At 45.7% G+C, this 14,591-nt stretch overlaps 1 protein-coding gene and 1 non-coding gene across 3 annotated transcripts in view; both read right to left on the minus strand.

Moving 5' to 3' along the window:
- PATL1 (PAT1 homolog 1, processing body mRNA decay factor) overlaps positions 1-13,808 on the minus strand; it is a 28,777-nt gene extending 14,969 nt beyond the window's left edge. Inside the window, exons 1-9 of one of the 2 annotated variants that reach the window (XM_052652685.1) lie at positions 13,700-13,808; positions 11,688-11,799; positions 5,515-5,732; positions 5,141-5,221; positions 4,204-4,398; positions 3,168-3,269; positions 2,634-2,723; positions 2,179-2,399; positions 252-341 (exon numbers count right to left, since the gene is read on the minus strand). In XM_052652685.1, the coding sequence (XP_052508645.1) occupies positions 252-341; positions 2,179-2,399; positions 2,634-2,723; positions 3,168-3,269; positions 4,204-4,398; positions 5,141-5,221; positions 5,515-5,732; positions 11,688-11,799; positions 13,700-13,714 (1,124 nt within the window). In that variant the 5' untranslated portion in view covers positions 13,715-13,808. Of the gene's footprint in view, positions 1-251; positions 342-2,178; positions 2,400-2,633; positions 2,724-3,167; positions 3,270-4,203; positions 4,399-5,140; positions 5,222-5,514; positions 5,733-11,687; positions 11,800-11,888; positions 12,411-13,699 lie in introns of those variants that run through there. The other variant, XM_052652684.1, reaches the window with a different exon arrangement.
- Positions 8,032-8,103, minus strand: TRNAY-AUA (transfer RNA tyrosine (anticodon AUA)). Its single transcript has one exon. It is a non-coding gene; the product is annotated as a tRNA-Tyr (tRNA).
- Positions 13,809-14,591: the final 783 nt, after the last annotated feature.

Here is a 14,591-nt window from a genome sequence, read left to right on the forward strand (position 1 = left end):
AGGAGTGAGTGGGATATGCTAACCACCCCCACCCCAGATCTAAACTGCATTTCAGAATCATATTAACTTGGAAATACGTTGATAAGCTCTAGTCATTCAAAGCTTGTGCACTACATAAACTAGCACGTATGATCTGACTTAGCCAGTTGAAATAAGCTCAATATTGATTAAATTTACTTAAAAAGTAAGCTAAATCAGGCAAAAATGAAACCTAGACTAAGAAACCACAAAAGAGGAGGTTAAGTACGTACTTTCTATTCTGTTGCTGCCTCTGATGCAAGAGTCGACGGTGCTGTGGATGAAGATGGGTTGTATCTGGTCTAAACACTGGGGTCTGCGATCTAAGAAAAACGGAAAGATGTTCAGTTCTGTCCTTTTGATGACCTGAAGCTTTAAAGAATGTGATCAATACTGGATAACTTCACACAGGTTCACCCAAGAGAATGTTGGTGTCTACTCTAAGAAGATCTTTCAGAAGGAAGACATAGCTGTATTTTCATGTCTTCCATGAAAGACAATTCTCAACTCCTAAGACAATCATAAAATCTGAGTGAATCAGCAGTAAGCTAGTTTAATTCTCTTTGCTCCTAGCTGTTAAGGAGAAGTCTCTAACTAAATGTAATGTACTCAAATTCACATTTGGAAATGATCCTGAAAATACACGTGACGGTTAATTTAATATGCTGATTGCCTAAGACACCCAGTTGTTTGGACACTCATCTAGATATTGCTGTGATGGTGTTTTATAGATGCTATTAACATTTACAATTAACTTTAAGAAATAGAAAGATGGCCCTAGATAATGTGGGTGGGACTTGCCTATTAGTTGAAGGCCCTAAAAGGAAAACCAGTTTCCCAGAGAAGGAATTTTGCCTCAAGACTGGAATACGGGAAGGCCTGATTGCGTTTCCAGCCTGCTCACCTGCCCTACAAATTCAGACCTCAGGTTGCAACCACAACTTCCAACAGAATGTCCAGCTTGCTGGCCTGCCCTACAGATTCTGGACTTCCTAGCTCCACATTCATGTAAGCCAATGCCTTAAAGTAAATCTCTTCTTTATTTACCTATATGCTATTGGTTCTGCTTCTCAGGAGAACCCTGAGACAATGTGATATATAATAAAACACAATTTCACTGAAGCAGGAACTTAAACCTCTACCGTAAAATCCCAGTGGAAGCAAGCAAGTAGCTAAGCACTGAGATCAGCTGACAACTCAGCATCTATATCTCTGTTCCTCTTTTTTTTTGGTTGCACAATGTAGCTTGCTGGGTCTCAGCTCCCCTGACTGAACCTGGGCCATGGCAGTGAAAGCAGAGTCCTAACCATGGGACCGTCAGGGACTGCCCTCTCTGTTCCTCAGTGTAAGATAATTCTTGTTAGATGAGAAGCACTTGGCGCATGTATGTGTGTGTGTCGAATGGATATGTGAGACATAAGAAACTTTACAAGAAATAAAAAGGTGACTGCTGCTGCTAAGTCGCTTCAGTCGTGTCCGACTCTGTGCGACCCCACAGATGGCAGCCCACCAGGCTCCCCGTCCCTGGGATTCTCCAGGCAAGAACACTGGAGTGGGTTGCCATATCCTCCTCCAATGCATGAAAGTGAAAAGTGAAAGTGAGGTCGCTCAGTCGTGCCCGACTCTTCGAGTCTTCCAGGCTCCTCCGTCCACGGGATTTTCCAGGCAAGAGTACTGGAGTGGGGTGCCATTGCCTTCTCCAGATAAAGGTGATTATTAATGTGCAAATGTAAGTAGGAAGCATCTTGTTGTTTAGTTGCTAAGTTGTGCCCTACTCTTTGTGACCCCAAGGACTATAGCCCATCAGGCTCCTCTGTCCATGGGATTTCCCAGGCAAGAATCCTGGAAGGGGTCGCCATCTCCTTCTCCAGGGGACCTTCCCGACCCAGGGATGGAACCCAAGGCTCAGCACTGGCAGGCAGCTCTTTATCACTGAGCCACCCGGGAGGCCCAGGAAGCACATGACTGGAGGGAAATGGGATTCACATGAAACCTTGGAGACCATCCAACATTTCTGTGTTTGCCAACTTAAGGATCAAATAACATCACAAAGTACATCATTTGAAAATAGCAAGGAGCCTGCTTGCCTTCTATCACTAAATGTCAACAATCAAGTGACTCAGTGGACAAGGGACAGACAGTCGCACTTGCTCTGTATACCTTAGATGCTGCAGGTGGGGTCCTGGGCCAGGGGGGTGCTGCTGTGGAGGTGGCGGTGTAGCAGGGGGTGGGGCACTGAAGAAGGCGCGGAAGCCTGGCGCAGGGGGGAGCATCTGCCCAACTCGCCCTTGCAACAGCTTGGGATTCATGGCGGCAAGTGGGCTGCCCACGAATCCAGGGACCCGTGCAAACTGGCTGGGAGACATCCGTCCAGGCTGTAGCTGCAAAAACAAGATCTTGGATTTAGCTGATAGGCAGGTCCCCTTACTTTCATCCACAGAACAGTGAATACTGTTTCCATCAATAACTTTGCTTGAGAAAGTAATAGCAGGAAGAAAGAAGAGGCAGTAGGAACTGATTAGTAGCAAAAAAAAAAGGGGGGGGGCGGATGTGAGCCAGTGAACCTTAGGCAAGTTAAGCGAGCTCTTTACGGGCTGAGCTAATCCTACGCTTACCTGTGCTCCTCCAAGAAGCTGTGCTCTCTGGAGGGGGCTGAGGACAGGAGGGACGCTAGGGGGAAAAGGGTGGCCCAGCAGGGAGGAGTTCTAAAAGAAAAAAAAGGAAAAGAAAACATTAGAGTCATACCGTAAACACAGAGAAACAACAGAGGAACTCAACGGAAATACAGAATAGACATGGACAGGAAAACTCTTAAAGGGTAGAGCTGAACTGTCCGCTGAAGGAATGTAAGAGAGAGTAATGCTAGGAGCTACGAAGCACTAGGATTATGTAACGTGAAAAGGCAGCAGTCGAATGAGGGAGTGTAACAGCACGAAACCAGATCATTTCGAGCCTAGATCTTTAAAGATACGAGATGAGCTGAGGGAAGAAATAGCTGAGTACGATGAACCATGTCTGCTGACCTGGGCACTCTAAGACCCAGAAATTCAAGTATGGAGATTATGAAAAACATGCATTATTTAGAGGTATCGATACACTGATGAGAAAATACACACTGCACACCTTCACTAGGGTGCAGAGCGACGTACCGGGACACTGCAGAGCTGGTTTGGAGACATCCTCTCACCATAGGGAGCAGGATACCGCGGCGGCATTGGGGGCCGAACATGGACAGGCTTTGGACACAGGATCTACGAGGACAAGCATACATGCGACGGCACTCAGGGAAGCCAGTTTTCCCCCGACCTGTGCTCCCTCCCCTCGAGTACTGGCAGAGACACAGAACTCAATGTAAAGCCCTACTTCCAAGCAAACTGCTATGGCTTCGGTCCACGTGTAGAACCTTCGGTCACATCCTCTCACAAATACCAAGCAACGTGCCACTTTTTAACTGAGGAAGATTTAGCTAATTCTCCAGTTATCCCCACCCTTCCATGCTATCTGAGGGAGGGACCAGCAGATATTCTGACCTGCAAATTCTCTCCAAGAGGATATATTCTGGTAGCAGTGAGGGAGATGGAATGATAAGAAAGCTGGAGGATTAACTAAGCCCTGCTCTGACGCCCCTGTGATATGGCCGCCATGCTCAGCTCTTCGTGTCCACTGCGACTCCACCGTTTCAGAGGATACTGAGCCTAACTAGGCCAGACCAATGCCACCCTCCCCCCATACCTTCCACATTGGCCTTCCTTTCCAGCTGCTGGTTTCAGGTGGAGGGAAGTCTATGGAACAGGACTGCACAGGCTCTAGGGAAAGCAGGGATATCTTAAAGGTAAAAAGGGATGTGGACAATGCTGTGTGTTCCCACTCCCCCCAGCTTTCAGCTACCTCTCTGCCAAGGTTTTGGGCAGCCAGCAAAACACTTTAAAAAGGATATGTACACTAGATGTGGTCACCTACCCTTTTTCTCCCCCAATTAAAAGGCAGCAGCGACAGGAGCAGCGCCAGCAAAGGGCATTGGGGAATGGGCCTCTTACTTGTGCTAGCTTCTCCTCTAATCGGCTATTTTCCTTTTTAATCTAATGCCTACCCCACACTTCCACCCTCCTCCCAGTAGCACATTTCCCAAAGAGTTTTGCCCAGATTCCCAGTATCCTGGGCTGAGTGCCTGTTGATGAGAGGTACCTGCTGGTTGAAGCTGGGCACAGCCATCTGCTTAGGTGGGGTGCCTATGGGGACAGCTCTAACAGGAGGACTCCCAATGACAGGCGAGGTGGACCGCCTTGGTAATGCGCGCTCGGAAAGGTCCCGATCGTCTTCTGGGCCCTGGGGGGGCCTCTGAGGCAAGGCATATTCTAACACAGACACTGTAGGCATTTCCTAATTGAGGAAGTAGTGTTAAAAAAATTAGCTAGCTCGAAATGTCTTAATCACCTTTACAGATGCCCAATACCTTGAGAAATTATTTTTTTAATTTTTAATTTAGTTTTATTTCATATCCAGTAAAATTTACCCTCTGTGGCGTATAGAACTAAATTCTGATAAATGCACAGAGTCATGGGCCTGCCACCAAAATCAAGACTCAAGTTTTGTCGCTCCCCAAACTTTCTCAGCGCTGTCCCTTGGCAGGCACCTCTCCCACTGCCCTCGACCCCTGGCCAACAGCAACCTGCTCTGACAGGTGTGCCTGAAAATGAGTGAGTGAGTGAGTGTGTTCAGTCGTCCAGACAAGAATACTGGAGTGAACTGCCATTTCCTACTGCAGGGGATCTTCCCGGCCCAGGGATAGAACCCGTGTCTCCTGCAACTCCTGCACTGCAGGCAGATTCTTTATCACTAGTGTCACCTGGGAAGCCCCTAAAATGACTTTAATTGAAACTGAGATCATAAGCTGCCAAACTTTTCATGTTCCAATGGCTCCCTTTCAACCATTTCAAAGGAAAGCACAATCAAGTGGGCACTACCATGGAGTCTGAGGTTCAGCTACGGCTGCTGGACGATGTGACCAACACAAGGCCAGCAGAGAGCACACAGGTGCACATCGCTCCAGTAAGGGAAGGGCAACAACAGGAGCCAGGTTGCGGACGCTAGAAACTTTATATAATGCGAGAACGTTTAATACCTGAGCAAGCAGTGGTCCTCGGATTCGCCTCAGAACTTCAGATCCATCCCAGATGCTGGAATTGAGACTTCCTGGTTGGGGCTAGCAAGAAGGGAAAACACACACAAAGTGTGGAATAGTGCAGGCTCTCTGGGGAACTTGCCAGTTTGTGGTGAACAAAGCTCCCAAAGAGCTGCAACTGTTGAGGATCAAGAAATTACCACATTCTAGAAAATACCTTATACCCCAACTTCATCTCTAGAACTGCTATGAGGAATAATACCATCAGATTTTTATGGAGCGTGTAACTCTCTTGGTATCGTAAATGAAACAGCAACAGCAAAGCCCAATACTCTACTTCAATTCCTAGTCTGCTCCAGCTCACAGCCACTTACTTCCAACACTGGCCTGGTCTGTACCGCCCTCATGATAGCTGGGTCTTCAAGTTCATTTTCAATCACCATCTTACTGAGCCTCTCTGCTAGATTCTCCTCATGGTCACCCAACAAGTCCATCTCATCCCTTTCTCCATTGCCGGTTTGTTCATTAACTGCTGCAGGCGGCTTCTCTTCCAGTTCAGCCAGGCGCTCATGAGCTTCCTGCCAATCATCATCTATGAGGAAATCAGAAAAAGAAACAGAGTTCATATTGGAATTAAAAGTTTCATGAAATTCTTCTGTCAGCCAATAAACAATTCCAACTCCAGAAGACAAGTGGGAAGTTAAATTTCCACGTAGACACACGAAATAAGGTTTAAATTAAGGGGGCACATCTAAAGTGGGCTTCTCACCATTGAGAACAAACATCCTAGCAGGAATAAAATTCAAACTAATTTTCAAAATTCAAAGTAATAGGTTAATACATTAGCAATGGCATCTAGATTATATTCTGAAACAGATTTCTAAATTGGTGATACATGCATATACTACAACCAGTGGGTTTGAGATTCTGTGACATTTTAGGCAAAAACTCATGCTAGCATACAAGTTTCTCTTAGATAACTGTGATCTTCTTTACAAGCTTTTAAATCCATTCATTTCATCCAATTGGTGTGTTCTGAGCATCTATTATGTGACAAACACTGTTCTAGGTGCACAGCATCCATCACCGTAAGAAACAGACAAGGAAAGTGACATCTGAGCAAAACTTCAGGAGTTAAGAAGTTAGCCACGTGGATATCTAGGGGAAGAAAGTCTCAGGCAAAGGACGGTCAGTATAGAGGACTTAGGATTAGAGACTGACAATTTTCAGAAGCAGCAAGGGCTGCGTTTGGACTGGAACGAACAAGGGTGAGGGTAGAAGAAAAATGAGGTTGGTGCGGATTGGGGGGAGCTCTCGGGGGTCCTTTAGAGCTTCTCTGAAATGGGACCCTCAGAGGTCAGGATGCGGCTGGGCTTGCTGAAAGAATCCATCTGGCTGCCATGCTGAAAACAAATTTGGGGAGAAGGGGGTCGCACTACGGGAAGCACGGAGGTCTGTTAGGAGGCTACTGCAAGTACGTCGGGGAAAGGTGAGCACCAGCCCTCTTCTTTAACCGCTGCCATTTCAGTACACTACTGTAGAGTGTGTATCACTGATACTAGGTAATTTTCTCATTGTTTATGCTGACAGAGCATTATTTCACAGATGAAAATCTTCAGAAGCCTTTATCAGCTTCTCCAGAACTAGACCTCACCTCCATCACCTCTTACATTCCAGGCTCCTTAACCACATCCCTCATCATTCCCTTCTACCTCCATCATAAAAGCGCTACTATTGTGCCTTTAGCATTCAAATTCAGACACCGTTCTTTCCCTCCTCACTGATGCTTCCTCCACATAATCTTTCCATTTCAGTTCTGACCTCTGCCTCATCTAACCCACCAAAACCCCATGTACTATTCTGCTGCACGTTACATATTTTATTCTTATTTTAGTTTTGTGTGTTCTGCGAAATCCAACACAGAGAGACAACAGGGAATTCTCTTTATAACTAACATCACAACACAGAATTCTGAAAACTGTCCTTAATGACAATCCTCCCCATTTAATTTTTCTATATATCTCATTTAAAGAAAGGAGAAGGACTGGAAACAACATACAAAGAAAAAAAAGTGTCTGGTATATACTAAGGATGTAATAAATGGTAGCTACTTCAAAAAAAGATTTAGACTTTCATATGCAACTTGTTAAAAGTATCTTTACTCTTTTTTCCTGTTTACTAATACATGTTTGCTAAAAAAAAAAAGTTTAAACATTATACAAATATGTAACTTAGCGAAACTTCCCCACAAATTCTTCAGGAATGTTAAATTTTTAAAAGTAGAAACACGTAACTACTGATAAAAACAAGGTTAAGTGGGATTTCCAAATTTATAACCTGATACGCTCGGAACCACCGTCTAGTCTTCGAGGACTGTGGTAGATCTGAATGTACTATGTACAGTAAGGGGAAAATCTAGTTTAGATAAAAATTTACAGTACCAAGTTATCAGTTATTAAAAACACACAAGGAATAGCATAATCAAAAATCAATTGTGACATTAATATTTGGTGTCATCTTTGCTAAAGAAGAGTAAGCCAAGCATGCTCTGAAGGACCAACTGGTTTTTCCAACCTTATTGACCCAACAGTGCCAAAAAAAAGGGGGGAAAAAAAAGAGAGTCTATAATCCCAAATTATGGGATGTGTTAAAAACATTTATTACCAAAATTTAAGAAACTGATTTGTTAATGGATTAATTCTAATGTAGAAGAGTTTTCATTCATGTCTCATAATCCTATTTACTAACTTTACTATGAAGTGAAGTGAAGTCGCTCAGTCGTGTCCGACTCTTTGCGACCCCACGGACTGTAGCCTACCAGGCTCCTCGGTCCGTGGGATTTTCCAGGCAAGAGTACTGGAGTGGGTCGCCATTTCCTTCTCCAGGGGATCTTCCCAACCCAGGGATCGAACCTGGGTCTCCTGCATTATAGGCAGATGCTTTACTGCCTGAGCTACCAGGGAAGCTTTACTATATGTCTCATCAAAGATGATAATCTATTTGTCCTTAGTAATTAATTTAAAAAACATTGATTAATAGCCATATTCTGTAAGAAAGGCTCTGTTGTGAATTGTTACTTTTTCAAACATTAAGTAAAGAAATCTATGCCACAGAACACCATCATCGTCATTTTAGGTATTTCCTGTTTTGTGAAAAATCACCTGAAGCAACGTCAGAGGCCACACGTCCTTGGTGTAAAGAGACCCTTCACTCTGTATCTTCTTTGAATGACTGAAAAATATAGTTACTTAAACATGCCCTTGTTTGTTTGACCTCAACCCACACTCATTAAAATGATGAAGGGTAGGGAAAACAAACAACAAGAGAAATGAAGGGAAAGAGATACCTACTTTCCTTCAACTAATCAACCTATACTCTGGGACTTCCCTGATGGTCCGATGGCTAAGACTCTGTGCTCCCAATGCAGAGAGCCCTGGTGCAGCCCCTGGTCAGGGAACTGGATCCCACATGCCACAGTGAAGATTCTCATGTGACGCAACTGACTCAGTACAGCCAAATAAATACAAATGTTAAAAAAAGTTAACCTATACCCAGATATGAGTTTCTAAAACCCTGTCTGCTTTTATAAACATGTACTTGTTGTGGCAATTGCCTTCAAATTTGTCTCTGGGATATATCTGAATAGAAACAAAATAAAAAGGAAGTACAGTTAATTTAATTTTAGAGTAACCTCAGTCTCTAAAGATTTCAGCAGCTATCAGTAAAAAGGAGGAAGAAAGAATGAGGATCCTTCCACATGGAGGCAGAAGATTTCCAAGGATTCCCCAAAGACTCTTAAAAATAACTCGTAGTTTACACTGATTGTATTCATAGTTACTTAACCTTTCTGGCACTTTCCTTCTTCATTGGCTAAAATGACGATAATAATAGTGCCTACCTCAGAAGGTTGCTATGAGGATTGATAATAGATGCAAAACATTTAGAATGGTCCCGAGTATCTAATAAATACCTTGGAAGTGTAAGCTTTCATATTTAGAGAATGAGTTGAGCTTACTGTGGCCCATTTATTGCTCAAAGATGATGCAAATGTTTTTTTCCATGCAAAGACACTGACTAGTTTCTTACAGAAAGGTGACATCAGAGCATTTGTAGCCAGTGACTTAAAATAACTACTGTATTAACAGGTATTACTCAAGACACTCACTTCTTGAGTTAAAAACCATCAAGCCAAAACATGCCACAGGTCTAACATTCTACTTCCTTGTTTAAATTCTCTACCCATCTGTGGAAGTATATTAAACAAATCACAGGTGGACTTAGAAATTTTGTTTTTATAAATCTGTATACTATTTATATCAAGGTGTTAGGAGGAACTAGGATTTTAACCTCACAACTGTCTCAATGTTATGGGCTCACATCTGGAAATCTTTTCTCCACTACGGACTCTAGACCAAGAAGTCCTTAATCACCCTTATGCCTCAGGGCACAGAAATGGGCTCCCCTATCCACATGCTACTTCACTGCTCTTACCTTTTTACCAACCTGTTCTTTTACTGTGTAACCCTAGGGGCTTTTTCAATGTGTGTGCACTTTTTGCTTTTCCATCCCATAAAACACAATTCTGCATACTTTAAAATTCTTTTAAGGCAGTACTTTCCTTATCTCAGGAGAAACTCAGAAAAAAGTCAAGCACTCTAGAAGTCAGGGAGAAGGCAAGACTATTTCTCTCCAGCTCAGGTTCAAAACTGAGGACATTTACTATGTCTCGTCTTAATATACTTCATTTTAATACAGACGAATTTGCTATAAAATGGTAACATTCAGTACACTATTTTAAGAGAGAAACAGTTCCAGAAGCAAGCACACACTTGTTTGCAGCTTCAATGTATTCTACAGGTTTTTGCTAAAGTTTCAAATATAGTCTGCAGTTCCCACCAGCCCCTACTCCCATCATCCTCTGTTCTTCCCCCCTCCCCTGTGACCTCCCTGGAGAAAGAGCAGCATCTTGGATCATCCTCTGGGACGAGCTCTTCCCTTAACTACATCTGGAATCCAAAAGGTCTTCAGTTCCCTTTTGTAATGAGCCTTGTTTCCACCTTAAATACTCCTCTTCCTGCTCCCAAAAGCGGCAGTTTTAGTTCTCCAGTGAATTCTGTAAACCCTGACTGAACAAAGAACATTTTTTCATTTTTGCCAGTTCACTCAACTCAGTCTAAGCTTAAACAAACTTAAGCCATTTAGGTCACTGCAAAACCAGTAACCAATACATTTTTAAAGACCTCTTGTTTGTTTTTGATATTCAACATTTTGGGGTTACCCAATACTGGTAAGTTTCCTCTTCTTCTTCCTTATTGCTTAAGTTTGAATATCTGTTGCTTGGACAGAGTTCAAAGAAACTCCACAGATGCATACATCCCAGTGTAAATGCGGTCATTGTTGGTTTTCAACACCATCAGTCAAAGCAATGGCACCCACTCCAGTGCTCTTGCCTGGAAAATCCCATGGACGGAGGAGTCTGGAAGGCTGCAGTCCATGAGGTCGCTAAGGGTCGGACACGACTGAGCGACTTCCCTTTCACTTTTCACTTTCATGCATTGAAGAAGAAAATGGCAACCCACTCCAGTGTTCTTGCCTGGAGAATCCTAGGGACAGGGGAGCCTGGTGGGCTGCCGTCTATGGGGTCGCACAGAGTCAGACACGACTGAAGTGACTTAGCAGCAGTCAAAGCAAAGATAGCTGCATCTTCCTCTTTTTGGCCTCCCACACGCTGGATCTTAGTTCTCCAACCAGAAATGGACCTGGGGCCCTTGGCAGTGAGAATTCAGTCTTAAGCACTGGACTACCACGGAATTCCCTTACCTATTCATTTTTAAAGTATAGTTTAATTTTAACTTATTAGTATGCTTTTTCTAGAAACTCAAGTTTCAAACTTTATCATATAAACTTGCTGCCTAAATTTCTCATCTCAGTAATTATAACCGTGACCTTTAGTTTAGTTTGGCTCTTTAATTTTTTAACCTCTTCCAATTCCCGAAATATTTATCTATCTCCAGGGATGAGAAAATCTCATCTGTGCACAGCACTTTTCTAACATATGAAGACTTTCTATCACCAAAATTCTTGGAATCAAAAACTCTATTTAACTGAATATACTACAGTACAACAGCAGGATCATGCTATATACTATTGATCAACTAAATTTTAAAACATACATATCTGAATCTGAGTTTTCTCCTAGTCCACTAGTTAATTTGTACATTTCACAAATAAATACTTACTTCTTCTAGGATTATTTTAAGCCTTTATAAAATGTGTAATTCTCTAATCACTTGATTTTCCCATAGTATCAACTGAGGGCCACAGATCATAAAGCTGGAAGGGAAATGGCTTAGAAAAACACCTGGTTTTGTAAGCGAGGCAAACAGAAGCCCAGAGGAGCAGGGGAGCTGCTTGGAGTGGAGAATAGACGTCTGCCAACTCTGTGAATGAGGATATTCCTGCTAAGACAGAAGTATCAATGCTGATAAAAGGCAGCACTTGAAAGGAGCAGGAGACCAAGACATGAGAAAAGAAAGCTGCCACTTACCAACTGCACCTGACCCAAATGTATCATCATTGAATTGATCAATCTCTTCGTCCTCCTCTCCCAGGCCCTGAAATGCATCTTCATCTTCATCCAGAGGACAATCCTCCAAAGACTTAAAAAAAAAAAAAAGAGAGAAAAAGATTAGCTATTCAGGAAGTTCACAACCTCAATTTCAAAATGTTCTAAAAATGTTTTTCTTACCTTACCAATCAACACAATAGCTTCATTATAACTCTCTGTACAGATGGCATTTTTTCTATCCCCCAATTTCCCTGACATTGGAAGATTCAGTACCTTTTCTTTCAGCTTCTCTTTCCTATTTATTTAACCTCTTCCCCCAAACTTCCATTTCTCTATTTATCAAGGCTCTAATAATAGCATTTCCTCATGCAACCAAGAAATTAGGCCTGCAACTTCCTTTCCATCACTTGTTACAATGACAACTGAAAATGAACACTTTATTATTTTGCCTGAGTTATTTTTCACTGAAATTCTCATCTTCCCCATGTTCATGTCATATTCTCAACTATTAATCCCTTTTAAAGCTTTCTCTTCATTTTCCTTCACACATTTTGTTTTCCTACAGGCTCATATTTGGTGGTAAAAGAGAAAGCAAAGTTTTCAATCACAGTGAACTCTTGAAAAACTGTGATGTGACAAGTTCAAGCTACCTGGACAAGCCACACCCTTTCTGATTAATTCATTCTAAACCTCCTGAGCACCTATTGTGTCTCACACTGTGTTAGACTTTAAACCACAATCTCTTTAAGTGGTAATGCAGGGACAATACCATCTCCTTCAGAGGTGTTGTGAGGCTCAAAGGAGGCAAAGTTTTAGACAAACACTGGATATTGCTAGACAATGCTAGATATCAACATAACAACCTAGGTGTGTTCTAAACACTCCCTTCCCTCCCCCTTCATTTCTCTTTTCAACTGATTAATTTCCCAGGTTTTCTTGGGAACTTTGCCTACTGCATCTCATCGCTTCTCTCCATATTTACATAAAGCCAGTTTGATCTTCAGCCATTCCTATCAAATAGAAGGTCTATGTGTCCACAGTTTTCAAAGACTCAGGGTCGGAAATCCACGCTCTCTCTGCAGGCACATTTCTGATATACCTTGACTGACCACCTCTCAGCGAGGCTGTTCCCAAACGAAAAGTTAGCTTCAGGGGCCAGTCTACCCATCTTAAGTGCTCCCAAACTCAACAGGAAACAAGCAGGCGACAGCCTCCACATCAGAGGCAACTTCTCGAAGCACTCGCAAATCACGAAAGTCTATTGAACCAAATCACTGCTTCTCCAATTGGAGAGACTCTTAGGGATCACCTAGGCCAACCCTGTCAGTTCTACAAGTCCCAGAAACAGTCCAAGGGATCAGGAGTCGCCAGAGGTCACACGGCGAGCTGGCGACAGCGCCAAGACTCTCGACGGGTCCTGCGTTCCCGGGACCTTCCCCCAGCCCGTCTCCGTCCGCTCGCCCCCAAGGAACTCCTGCGGGACACGCCCCTCCCCAACCCCCAGTCCTCCTCAGTAAACAGTCCTCGGCGCCGGTCAGAAGGCAAGTCCGGGCCCCCGGGGCCCGACGATCGCCCGTTTGTGAGGGGGAGACGCTTCCGTGTCCAGGGCGGGAAACGCGTCTCTGGCCCTTCCCGAGCGACTCCTCCACAGGAATCACCGGCTGCGGGGACAAGGCTCTCTACTCGGCGCTCCTCCGAGGCGGGGGCGGGGGGCTGTGTGGTCACGGTACTTCACGGGCCCGCCCCAGCCCGACACAGAGGTCAGCTCTCTCCACCGGCCACCGACGGGGCGGTCCCGCGCCCCCGCGAAGCTGGCTCACCACTCGCGGCTGAAACCCGCGACCCCAGAACCGACGCCCCCCGCGGGGCCCCGCGGGGCCCCCCGGCCGCCCCCTCCCCCCCAGGGGCGCGGGACCGACGCGCGTGAGAGGCAGGAGAGCGGGGCCTGTGCGGGAGCGAGGGAGGGGTCACTTCCGGTCGTGGCGGCTCACCTCGTAGCGGAACATTCTGGGGGGGGAGGGAGCGGGGAGGGGAATGGGAGAGGGAGGGAAGAGGCGCCGACTCCCCGGGCTCCTCCGCGCGCGGGTCCTCCACCGGCTCGCGACCCCTGGCCGCCGCCGTACGCCGGCGCGTGCGTAGGGACGTGCGCAGGCGCGCCTCGGAGAGGGCGGCCGCCCCGCTCGGCACCCGGCGGCGGCGGCTGCGCGGGGACAGATTTGGCGTCCCGCTTCCTAGTCTCAGCGGCGGGAAGGAGGTCCCGCGGCGAGAGACTGCGCACGCGCCGCCCGTCGGGGGCTTCCTCGCGGTCTGGGCTTGTAGCTCCGCCCCCCCGTGGCTCGGCGCTCGCCCTGCGCTCAGGTTCCAGTCACGAGTCTTCCGTCACCGACGGGGCGGAGAAAAGCCTTGTGATTGTCACAGGACAGGGCTTTGAAGAGTCCCAGGTTTGAGCTAGCTTGGGCTGGAAGAAATGGAGATTCCTAGACTGTCTTTCCAACGTCCAACACCGTCTTCGGGGTGCTCGGCGTTCCTCACGACCGGCCGTTTGCGCCGAAGGCGGGGGCGGGGCGGGGGGGGACGTTCAGGCCTTCGGAAGGGGCTGCTTTCGGCGCCACTTTCAGCGGCACGCCTCCCGCTGAGCCGACAGCAGGTCGGGGCCGTGATTTATGTCTCTAAGTGGTGAGGGCGTTAAAAAAAAAAAAAAAGGCCGAAGACTTGTTTAGGGAGGTTCCACCCGAGAGGTATTTTTAGGCCCCAGGCGCGCGGAGTGGGAGAGCGGAGAAGGGCAGCCCGTCCGTGGGCAGCACGGTCTTGCAGGCTGAGTGCGCCGCTGGGTGACACCAGCTCCTGAGAGGATCGAGCGCGGGAAGGCGTTTGCCCGGGGCG

This window comes from Budorcas taxicolor, chromosome 15, assembly GCF_023091745.1.
Source record: "Budorcas taxicolor isolate Tak-1 chromosome 15, Takin1.1, whole genome shotgun sequence".
In the NCBI taxonomy this organism is placed as follows: domain Eukaryota; kingdom Metazoa; phylum Chordata; class Mammalia; order Artiodactyla; family Bovidae; genus Budorcas; species Budorcas taxicolor.